Source organism: Cololabis saira, chromosome 23 (assembly GCF_033807715.1).
Source record: "Cololabis saira isolate AMF1-May2022 chromosome 23, fColSai1.1, whole genome shotgun sequence".
NCBI classification, from domain to species: domain Eukaryota; kingdom Metazoa; phylum Chordata; class Actinopteri; order Beloniformes; family Belonidae; genus Cololabis; species Cololabis saira.
Window position 1 is genome coordinate 2,870,838 of NC_084609.1, and position 12,708 is coordinate 2,883,545.

Below are 12,708 nucleotides of genomic sequence, written 5' to 3' on the forward strand. Positions count from 1 at the left end.
CATTATTATACTGACTATATATAACAGTATCGTCTGCATACATTATTATACTGACTATATATAACAGTATCGTCTGCATACATTATTATACTGACTATATATAACAGTATCGTCTGCATACATTATTATGTTACTATATATAACAGTATCGTCTGCATACATTATTATTAATGACTATATATAACAGTATCGTCTGCATACATTATTATGTTACTATATATAACAGTATCGTCTGCATACATTATTATACTGACTATATATAACAGTATCGTCTGCATACATTATTATACTGACTATATATAACAGTATCGTCTGCATACATTATTATACTGACTATATATAACAGTATCATCTGCATACATTATTATACTGACTATATATAACAGTATCGTCTGCATACATTATTATGTTACTATATATAACAGTATCGTCTGCATACATTATTATGTTACTATATATAACAGTATCGTCTGCATACATTATTATACTGACTATATATAACAGTATCGTCTGCATACATTATTATACTGACTATATATAACAGTATCGTCTGCATACATTATTATGTTACTATATATAACAGTATCGTCTGCATACATTATTATACTGACTATATATAACAGTATCGTCTGCATACATTATTATACTGACTGTATATAACAGTATCGTCTGCATACATTATTATACTGACTATATATAACAGTATCGTCTGCATACATTATTATGTTACTATATATAACAGTATCGTCTGCATACATTATTATGTTACTATATATAACAGTATCGTCTGCATACATTATTATGTTACTATATATAACAGTATCGTCTGCATACATTATTATACTGACTATATATAACAGTATCGTCTGCATACATTATTATACTGACTATATATAACAGTATCGTCTGCATACATTATTATACTGATTGTATATAACAGTATCGTCTGGATACATTATTATACTGACTATATATAACAGTATCGTCTGCATACATTATTATACTGACTATATATAACAGTATCGTCTGCATACATTATTATACTGACTATATATAACAGTATCGTCTGCATACATTATTATGTTACTATATATAACAGTATCGTCTGCATACATTATTATACTGACTATATATAACAGTATCATCTGCATACATTATTATACTGACTATATATAACAGTATCGTCTGCATACATTATTATACTGACTGTATATAACAGTATCGTCTGCATACATTATTATACTGACTATATATAACAGTATCGTCTGCATACATTATTATACTGACTATATATAACAGTATCGTCTGCATACATTATTATACTGACTATATATAACAGTATCGTCTGCATACATTATTATGTTACTATATATAACAGTATCGTCTGCATACATTATTATACTGACTATATATAACAGTATCGTCTGCATACATTATTATACTGACTATATATAACAGTATCGTCTGCATACAGTGTCATGACTGTATATGGGTCAATGACGAATAAGGATTTTTAACAGGTCAATTTTAAAATAATAAAAAAAAGAATATATATATATATTGCAGTATTTCATTAAGAATGTTGTGTACACATAAATTCATATAAAAACTTTAAATTAAGGGATTTCAGAGTTTTTTGTCAAGATGAATTGGCACTAGCCTTAAAAAAAGTCATGTGGTGCAGACATGATTCATATTAAAATTAATTTCCTTAACATCTTGACATCTTTTTTTTACAAGTTTTCAGTATTTTACAAAAATGGTTGTTTTTTTAATGTTCGCGCCACCTGATATTTCATAAAATGGACATAATCAGTCAAACTTTGTTTGTATATTATGTTGGAAATATAAATACAAATGTGTTGCAATCTTATACAGGACTATAAGACACTTCAGAAATCATGCCAGATAGAAGAAAATTGATTTAAATACATTTAGAGTCCTGGTCGGACGGTTGCACCACATGACATTTTGATGCTTAAAACAACAACAAAATCCCAGATAACTAGAATTTTTTCATATGTGGGACAGGTAGGTCATATATCTGGTATTTTATTATCAATTTAAACCTTTTTTGAATTGAAAAAAAATCTGTTTTTGAGAAAATATAGTCGTCACGTCATTGACCCATTTAACAGTATCGTCTGCAAACATTATTATGCTGACATCATCACACATGGAAGGCAGGTCATTTATGCTAAAAAGTAATGGCCCCCAGATTGGCCCTTGTGGTTCACCATGTGTACAAGCTTTAAATGGAGAGAGTGTATTGTTTCCATGGTGACGTCACCAAGGAGTCCCAGCTGTTTCCTGTTCCCTCCTGCTGGTCCTGACTCCGCCCCCGTCTCCGCCCCCTCAGCCCCAGCCCCGCCCACCCTCCTCTCCCTAGGCCCCTCCCCCTCCGGTGACCTCATCCTGAGGTGGGCGTGGCCCGCCGGCCGCTGGGACGGGCTCCGGCTGGTGGTGACGGACGGAGACCGGCAGGTGTTAGCCGCGGAGCTGGAACCGCTAGCCAGGAACTACAGCGTCCCGGGAACCGTGCTAACGCCGGGACGGACGTACCGCGCTGAGCTAACGGCAGCTAGCGGGGGCCTGACGGCGGCTAGCAGCTGCTACGGAGCCACAGGTCAGTTCTGACGGCTAGCATCACGGCGTTAGCACAGTTTGTGCATGTTTGCAGGCCGGAGCTTCAGGAGCTGCTTTTATTATGAAATTAATCCTCACAGGCTTTTATTATGAAATTAATCCTCACAGGCTTTTATTATGAAATAACTCCTCACAGGCTTTTATTATGAAATGACTTCTCACAGGCTTTTATTATGAAATAACTCCTCACAGGCTTTTATTGTGACATGAATCCTCACAGGCTTTTATTTTGAAATAACTCCTCACAGGCTTTTATTGTGAAATAACTCCTCACAGGCTTTTATTATGAAATGACTCCTCACAGGCTTTTATTATGAAATTAATCCTCACAGGCTTTTATTATGAAATGACTCCACACAGGCTTTTATTGTGAAATAACTCCTCACAGGCTTTTATTGTGAAATAACTCCTCACAGGCTTTTATTATGAAATGACTCCTCACAGGCTTTTATTGTGAAATAACTCCTCACAGGCTTTTATTATGAAATAACTCCTCACAGGCTTTTATTGTGAAATAACTCCACGCAGGCTTTTATTATGAAATGACTCCTCACAGGCTTTTATTATGAAATGACTCCACGCAGGCTTTTATTATGAAATGACTCCATGCAGGCTTTTATTATGAAATGACCACGCAGGCTTTTATTGTGAAATTACTCCACACAGGCTTTTATTGTGAAATGACTCCACACAGGCTTTTATTGTGAAATGACTCCACACAGGCTTTTATTGTGAAATGACTGAGCCCCTTCCACGTGTTAGCCCCTCCCCTCACCTGATTTAAGCTCCTCCCCTCACCTGTATTAAGCCCCTCCCCTCACCTGATTTAAGCCCCTCCCCTCTCACCTGTATTAAGCCCCTCCTCTCACCTGATTTAAGCCCCTCCCCTCACCTGTATAAGCCCCTCCCCTCTCACCTGTATTAAGCCCCTCCTCTCACCTGATTTAAGCCCCTCCCCTCACCTGTATAAGCCCCTCCCCTCACCTGTATAAGCCCCTCCCCTCACCTGTATAAGCCCCTCCCCTCACCTGTATAAGCCCCTCCCCTCACCTGTATTAAGCCCCTCCCCTTTTCCCCCCAGCTCCCGCCCCGGTCTGGAACCTCCACATCCAACACTCGGACGAGACGTCCCTCAGCGCCATGTGGAGCCACGCCCCCTCCGGGTCACGTGACGGCTACGTCCTCACCATTCGCCACGGTAACGGAGACTCCGCCTCCCGCTGGAAGATGAGGTTAAACCAGGGGTCGCCAACCGCGGCTCTAGAGCCACATGCGGCTCTAGAGCCACATGTGGCTCTAGAGCTTTAGCGCCGCCCTAGTGGCTCCTGGAGCTTTTTCAAAAATGTTTGACCTTTTTTTTGCTTTTTTTCTTCTTTTTTCTCTTTTTTTCTTTTTCACTTTTTTTTCCTTTTTTCTTTTTTCTTCTTTTTTTCCCTTTTTTCTTTCCTTTTTAATCTCAAATTTAAACTTTTTTCTCAACATTTCAACTTTTTTCTCGAAATTTTGACTTTTTTCTCGACATTTCGACTTTTTTCTCGACATTTCGACTTTTTTTTCGACATTTCAACTTTTTTCTTGAAATTTCAACTTTTTTCTCAACAATCAACTTTTTTCTTGACATTTCAACTTTTTCTTCAACATTTCAACTTTTTTCTCAACATTTCAACTTTTTTCTCGACATTTCGACTTTTTTTCTCGACATTTCAACTTTTTTCTTGACATTTCAACTTTTTTCTCGACATTTCAACTTTTTTCTCGACATTTCGACTTTTTTTCTCAACATTTCAACTTTTTTCTCAACATTTCAACTTTTTTCTCGACATTTCAACTTTTTTCTCAACATTTCAACTTTTTTCTCGACATTTCGACTTTTTTTCTCGACATTTCGACTTTTTTTCTCGACATTTCAACTTTTTTCTTGACATTTCAACTTTTTTCTCAACATTTCAACTTTTTTCTCGACATTTCAACTTTTTTCTCAACATTTCAACTTTTTTCTCGACATTTCGACTTTTTTTCTCGACATTTCGACTTTTTTTCTCGACATTTCAACTTTTTTCTCGACATTTCAACTTTTTTCTCAACATTTCAACTTTTTTCTCGACATTTCAACTTTTTTCTCAACATTTCAACTTTTTTCTCGACATTTCGACTTTTTTTCTCGACATTTCGACTTTTTTTCTCGACATTTCGACTTTTTTCTCGACATTTCGACTTTTTTTCTCGACATTTCGACTTTTTTCTCAACAATCAACTTTTTTCTCGACATTTCAACTTTTTTTTCGACATTTCAACTTTTTTCTCGACATTTCAACTTTTTTCTCAACAATCAACTTTTTTCTCGACATTTCAACTTTTTTTTCGACATTTCAACTTTTTTCTCAACATTTCAACTTTTTTCTCGACATTTCAACTTTTTTTTCGACATTTCAACTTTTTTCTTAACATTTCAACTTTTTTCTCAACATTTCAACTTTTTTCTTGACATTTCAACTTTTTTCTCTGCATTTCAACTTTTTTCTTGACATTTCAACTTATTTCGCAACATTCAACTTTTTTCTCGACACTTTGCCTTTCGCCCTTTGCCTTCATTCTAAGGCTTATACAAGACTCATTTTTTGCGGCTCCAGACATTTGTGTTTTTGGCTCTTTCATCATTTTGGGTTGCCGAGCCCTGGGTTAAACCGCCTAGCCCTGATTGGTCCGTGTGTGTCCCCGCCCCCAGGGAACGTTACCGTGGATACCAGGCAGGTGGAGGCGAACATGAGGGAGTGCACCTTCAACGTCCTCACGCCGGGGAGGAGCTACCGCGTCGCCGTGACGACCAGGAGTGGGAGGATGAACACGACCGTGGAGGTGGAGGGACGGACAGGTAGGTTAGCCCCGCCCACCACAGGTAGCCCCGCCCACTGTAGCCCCGCCCACTGGGGGAGGGAGGACAGGTAGAGGATAGGAGGAGTTAGTTTGTAGCTCCGCCCACAACACCAGATTATCCAACAGCTCCAACGTTCAGGTCGGTCGCAGCAGAACCGTCTCTGACGATCATGGAATTGATTAACTGGTCTCTCAGCACAACCAGAAGTCAGGGGGTAAGGGAGCCCTCCTGCCCCGATGGGATGTTTTTTGCTGGATACACAATGGATTCCTGGAAACATTGGAAACCGTTGTGTTTGGTGATCCTGTCTGTGGAGGACGTTGAAGATGCTTCATAATTGGATCTATGATAGCAGGATTTCTCCTGATTGGAGGAGGGGGATTCCTGGTCTACCGACAAACGCGTAAGTGGTCGACAGCTGTTCTGGCTCTTTCAGAGCTGCCGGACGTGGCTGAAGGGACAAGCAAGGTGATCAACACTCAGACTTTAACGCTGGGGGAGCAAAGCCGTAAGCTGGATGTGATTCTTGAACAGAATCTCAGGCTGGCGGCGTCTTTGAGCTCATTGGTATGATGGATAAGACCTTGGAGAAGTTGGAAGCTCGGCTTGGCGGGAATTGATCACAAATTGGTCTGATTGGAGTCGCCATTGATGAACCAGAGACTGAAGGCAGACGGAAAATTACTGAGTCTGTTTTCAATATAATTGTTGATTCTATAATCTGGCCTTGACAGAGCAGCTTAGCCCGCTGCTCCAGTCACAATCTTCCTGGTGGAATGTAAACAAGGTGGCTCTGCCCCCACTAACCCTCCCCTCTCAGGAACATCTGTGGACCTGTTTCAGAACTGACCGAGCCGTCTGATAACATCAAGGACATTGGCTGAGAGCAGTTCTGAGAGAAGTTCACAGACTTACCGCTCACACACTTACTGATAAACACCTCCCTCAACTCAACACCTTCCCCGGCTCCCCCTCTTATCAGCCCCCCCAACAGTCTCCGGGTTTCGAGCGCCACGAAGCCGCGGCGATCACTTGGATGTGCTGTGCCGGGTGCACTGCGTATTACACTCAGTGTGAAGATGTTTCCCCCCCCCCCATCCCAGTGTTACCCTTTGAAAATAGGCGCATAAAACCATCATGTCGCCGCCGGTGTATCCGAAGTCAAAAACATGTTTTTCCAAACTGCCAATAATAAACCTGATTCTGATTCTAACGGCAGAATCTGTGTTTCATCTGTTTCATGTGTTCATGTATTCATGTGTTCATGTATTCATGTGTTCATGTATTCATGTATTCATGTATTCATGTGTTTCATGTGTTCATGTGTTCATGTGTTCATGTGTTCATGTATTCATGTGTTCATGTGTTCATGTGTTCATCTGTTCATGTGTTCATGTATTCATGTGTTCATGTATTCATGTGTTCATGTATTCATGTGTTCATGTATTCATGTGTTCCAGTTCCGATGGCTCTTCCTTCCATCAAACTCAGCAGCTCCGGCATCGACGGCCTCAAAGCATCATGGGAAAAACCTCCGGGAGACGTGGACCGGTTCAGTCTGGTTCTGCTGAGAGACGGGTAGGTACCAGGACCGGTTCAGTCTGGTCCAGGACCGGTTCAGTCTGGTTCTGCTGAGAGACGGGTAGGTACCAGGACCGGTTCAGTCTGGTCCAGGACCGGTTCAGTCTGGTTCTGCTGAGAGACGGGTAGGTACCAGGACCGGTTCAGTCTGGTCCAGGACCGGTTCAGTCTGGTTCTGCTGAGAGACGGGTAGGTTTTCAGTAGATCCCCCGTCCTCCTCGTCCTCGTCCTCGTCGTCCAACACCCAGTCAAAGTTCAGGGGGTCGTCAGCCTGGGGGAACCGGGCAGACCGGAGAGACGGGTCGGGGGGTCGTCCTCAGGGCCGGGCAGACCAGTTCTAAGGATACGAGGGGCCGGCTTCAGGGGACAGGGATTTCACCCAGGCTTTTATTGTGAAACAGCAGGTACTTCATCAGGTTCTCCCCCGGTTCTGACCCGGTTCTCCCCCCAGGGTTCCGGTCCAGAACCTCACCGCCCCGGCGTCGTCCTCGTCCCTGCAGGTGGAGGGTTTGATTCCCGGCTCCCTCTACAGGCTGGAGGCTACAGCGGTCAGTGGAGACCTGAGGTCCAAACCCGTCGGACTGGAGGCCCGGACAGGTAAAAAAAAACAAACACGTTTGTTCACATGAAAGTGCTCGATCCAGCGGGATCTGATTGTCCAGGACTTTCCCAGCATGCAACAGGAAGCGGGAGCTTCCACCGAGCAGCAGCAGGAAACAACATCTCAAGGAGTCGAACCGACGCACGTGTTGGTGTTTGTGTTGAGAGGAGTTTGTCCTCGTCCAACCCCGGCCCTGAGAACAGGACCTGCGTTTGTTTTGCGTGCGTTCGTGTGTTTTTTCTGCGTTTTTGCGTGTGTGCGTGCATTTTTTCGGGCGTTTTTTCGTGCGTTTGTTTTGCATGCGTCCGTGCGTTTTTTTGTGCGTTGTTGCGTTTTTGCGTGCGTGCGTGCGTTCGTTTTGCGTGCGTGCGTTCGTTTTGCGTGCGTTCGTGTTTTTTGTGCGTTTTTGCATGCGTTTGTGCGTTTTTTGTGCGTTTTTGCGTGCGTGCGTTTGTTTTGCGTGCGTTCGTGTGTTTTTTGTGCGTTTTTTGCGTGTGTGCGTGCGTGCGTTTTTGCGTGCGTTTTTTCGTGCGTTCGTGCGTTTTTGCGTGCGTTTTTTCGTGCGTTTTTGCGTGCGTTCGTGCGTTTTTTGTGCGTTCTTGCGTTTTTGCGTGCGTGCGTTTGTTTTGCATGCGTTCGTGTGTTTTTTGTGCGTTTTTTGCGTGTGTGCGTGCATTTTTTCGGGCGTTTTTTTTGTGCGTTCTTGCGTTTTTGCGTGCGTGCGTTTTTTCGTGCGTTCGTGCGTTTTTGCGTGCGTTTTTTCGTGCGTTTTTGCGTGCGTTCGTGCGTTTTTTTGTGCGTTTTTGCGTGCGTGCGTTCGTTTTGCGTGCGTTCGTGCGTTTTTTCGTGCATTTTTGCGTGCGTGCGTTCGTTTTGCGTGTGCTCGTGCGTTTTTTTGTGCGTTTTTTCGTGTAAACGTGCGTTTTGGCGTGCAAACGTGCGTTTTCGACATTTCAAAATTTCAACTTTTTTCTCGACTTTTTCCTTAAAATTCCGACTTTTTTCTCGACTTTTTCCTCAAAATTTTAACTTTTTTCTCAAAATTCAGACTTTTTTTTCAAAATTTCGTCTTTTTTCTCGACTTTTTCCTCAAAATTCCAACTTTTTTCTCAAAATTCCAACTTTTTTCTCGATTTTTTTCCTTAAAAATTTCAACTTTTTTCTCGACTTTTTCCTCAAAATTTCAACTTTTTTCTCCACTTTTTTCTCAAAATTCTGACTTTTTCCTCAAAATTCTGACTTTTTTCTCAAAATGAGTTGTCAGTTGTTAGGTGTCAGGTCCAGGTCCGTCTGTGATGAAAGTGTTCAGGGCGGTACCGGTGTGATAAACATCAGACGGTCCAGAACAATGGACTAAAGGAACAGAGGAAAGTGTGGAATGTTCTCAGGCTGCAGGAACTTCCTGTTGACTCACGTGGAGGTCCGAGGAGGAGGAGACGCTGGTCTCTGTCCAGGTTCTGGTTCTGGTCCGGGTTCTGGTCCGGAACTGGAAACCCAATCTCCAGGTTCCTTCGGGGCTTGAAATCCTTGAAAGTGCTTGAAAACAATGTTGTGTTTTTAAGGCCTGAAAAGTGCTTGAATTTCCTGAAAATTGCTTGAAATTATAACTGTCTTTCACAAAATTTGGATCAGACTGTGTACAGGATTCTTACGGGGGCTTGAAATCCTTGAAAGTGCTTGAATTTGCACTTTTCAGGCCTTCAAAACAATGTTGTGTTTTCAAGTTCTGAAAAGTGCTTGAATTTTAGTTTAAATGCTTGAAATTATAATTCTCAGGTTCCTACGGGTGCTTGAAATCCTTTGAAAGTGCTTGAAATTATAATATATATATTATATATTTCAACGTTGTGTTTTCAAGGCCTGAAAAGTGCTTGAATTTTCCTGAAAAGTGCTTGAATTTTCCTGAAAAGTGCTTGAATTTTCCTGAAAAGTGCTTGAATTTTCCTGAAAAGTGCTTGAATTTTCCTGAAAAGTGCTTGGATTTTAGTTTAAGTGCTTGAAAGAAAGTGCTCGAAGTTCTAACTGTGTCTTTCACCAAACTGGGATCAGACTATAGTTTAGTTTTTACAAGGAGAAATAAAACCAGTCAGATGAAACAGAACTAGACGTTTACAGCACGATACAATGGACATAATTGTGATTAAAAAGCAGAAAAAATTATTATGAGTTTACACGACTGTCTCAGAAAATTAGAATATTGTGATTTTCTGTAATGTAATTATAAAAACTAAAATGTCATACATTCTGGATTCATTACAAATCAACTGAAATATTACAGCCTTTTATTATTTTAATATTGCTGATTATGGTTTACAGTTTAAGAAAACTCAAATATCCTGTCTCAAAAAATTAGAATATTCTGGGAATCTTAATCTTAAACTGTAAACCATAATCAGCAATATTAAAATAATAAAAGGTTTGTAATATTTCAGTTGATTTGTAATAAATCCAGAATGAATGACATTTTTGTTTTTTTTTAATTGCATTACAGAAAATAAAGAACTTTATCACAATATTCTAATTTCTGACACAGTCCTGTACAGTATTTAATTATTAGCAAAGGCAAAACATTTCTTGAACTATAAATCACTCCTCATCCTCTATAACTCATTGATGCTACCCTATTTAAATAACTGTTGGGAGGTTTGGGGGAACACATACAGAAGCTCATGTGTGTGTGTTTACTTTATTTTTTTACTTTTTTGTATTATTCTTTTTTAATAATTTAATAATAATAATAATAATAATAATAATAATAATAATAATAATAATAATACATAATTGTGATAGAAAGCGTAAAAATAATTCTGAGTATATTTATTTATTTAATATTTATTTAATATTTATTCCTGTAGATATTTTACCCAGCGATTAAGGTGCTGGAAGAAACTGACCCTCTAAAGTTCTTGACTTTGCCCCTGGTCCTCCCAAACACGCAGACGCTGAAACACTCACTTCCTGCAGCTCCTATTGTTGCTCAGGAATGTTCCCGATGTTCCAGGACCGTTTGTTTTCCCGCCGGCCAATCAGCCGCCAGACGGGGAACAACAAGGACAAGCTCCGCCCCCTGCTCTCAGGCCCCGCCCCCTGCTCTCAGGCCCCGCCCCCTGCTCTCAGGCCCCGCCCCCTGCTCTCATAACAGGCCCCGCCCAGCCCCCCCGGTCTCCACTCAGCAGCGCCGGTTCCCCCCAGTGTCCAGCCGCGGTACTGCAACAGAAAACCCCATGCGGCCCAGAAAGCTTTTTTCCCATAGACCGCAATAGTAAAAGATCGTCCTCTAAAACTGTTCACAGGAACCTCCAGCTGTAATCTCTTTTTTTCTCTTGTTTTCTCTTTTTTCCTATTTTTTTTCCTCTTTTTTCCCTTTTTTCCCTTTTTTCCTCTTTTTCTCTTTGTTCCTCTTTTTTTTCTTCCCTTTTTCCTCTTTTTTTTCCTTTTTTTCCCTTCTTTTTTTCCTCTTTTCCTTTTTTTCCCTTCTTTTTTTCCTCTTTTTTTCCTTTTTTCCTTTTTTTCCCTTCTTTTTTCCCTCTTTTTTTCCTCTTTTTTTCCTCTTTTTCTCCTTTTTTTCCCTTCTTTTTTCCTCCTTTTTCCTCTTTTTTTCCCTTCTTTTTTCCTCCTTTTTCCTCTTTTTTTCCCTTTTTTCCTCTTTTTCTCTTTGTTCCTCTTTTTTTTCCCCTTTTTCCTCTTTTTTTTCCTTTTTTTCCCTTCTTTTTTTCCTCTTTTCTTTCCTTTTTTCCTTTTTTTCCCTTCTTTTTTTTCATTTTTTCCTTTTTTTCCCTTTTTCCTCTTTTTTTCCTTTTTTCCTCTTTTTTTCCCTTTTTCCTCTTTTTTTTCCTTTTTTTCACTTCTTTTTTTCCTCTTTTTTTCATTTTTTCCTTTTTTTCCCTTCTTTTTTTCCTCTTTTTTTTTCCTTTTTTCCTTTTTTTCCCTTCTTTTTTCCTCTTTTTTTTCCTTTTTTCCCTTCTTCTGTAGCTCCTTATACATGTAATAATATACATTAATTCATATACCGTATTATATTAATACATATTATATTAATATTCGCGTCATTGCATGGGCATGATGGGAGGCCCCAGAGCATCATGGGAGGTGACTCAACTGCACATGCTCTATGGGCCCGTTAACGCGGAAGTAAACCCGGAAGTCAGAGATTTTTTCGGCGTATGCGCTGGCTGAGCAGAATGCATTGAAATGAATGGGTGGCCATTTTTGATATCCCATCCAGTCCTATTAATACATCCATGGCTCCGCCCCCTGGTCTCATAACAGGCCCCGGCCCTTGTCTGAGGCCCCGCCCCCTGCTCTCAGGCCCCGCCCACGGCTGGATCTGCTCGTCAACCATTAAAGAAAAGTGCTCAAAAACGTACAAACGGAGAAAAATATGCTTCTTTATTTCATGTTTTGCCATTAAATTTGACGACACTTTCTGTTTTTAGTTTTAAGATTGTGCACTTGGTGACACGTTTGTGATATTCGGCCTGGTGTTAGGTAGGTTTGGACATAAGGGACGCCCCCTAGTGGCCGGTTTGCAGAACATTCAAAAACTTCTCCCGCCGAAAAGACCGAAGCTCAAATCTCAGCTTCTCTTAGTCCCAGATTGTTGGATATTGTCACTTTCTCTGTCCAATAAACAGGAAACTGCATTCCTTGGGGTGAAAATATGGGTCTAGAGCCCAATATAATCTTTCTATGTGACTTAATTCTAGAGATATGGAGATTTTTATGCAAAAAATGACCTTGAAAATTAAACCTAAATAGGTTTCTTTAGCATCTTTTCACTTTCTGTTTTCAGAGCTATTATTATTATTATTATTATTATTATTATTATTATTATTATTATTATTATTATTATTATTATTATTATTATTATTGTTATTATTATTATTATTACAGTTATTATTATTATTATTATTATTATTGTTATTATTATTATTATTATTATTATTATTATTATTATTATTATTATTATTATTATTATTATTATTATTATTATTATTATTATCAT

At 39.9% G+C, this 12,708-nt stretch overlaps 1 protein-coding gene across 1 annotated transcript in view; it reads left to right on the forward strand.

Moving 5' to 3' along the window:
- ptprb (protein tyrosine phosphatase receptor type b) overlaps window positions 1-12,708 on the forward strand; it is a 135,183-nt gene that overhangs the window by 47,039 nt on the left and 75,436 nt on the right. The window contains exons 6-10 of the mRNA XM_061715181.1: window positions 2,360-2,626; window positions 3,728-3,844; window positions 5,372-5,518; window positions 6,982-7,099; window positions 7,554-7,699. Coding sequence (XP_061571165.1) covers window positions 2,360-2,626; window positions 3,728-3,844; window positions 5,372-5,518; window positions 6,982-7,099; window positions 7,554-7,699 — 795 coding nt within the window. The remainder of the gene's footprint in view (window positions 1-2,359; window positions 2,627-3,727; window positions 3,845-5,371; window positions 5,519-6,981; window positions 7,100-7,553; window positions 7,700-12,708) is intronic.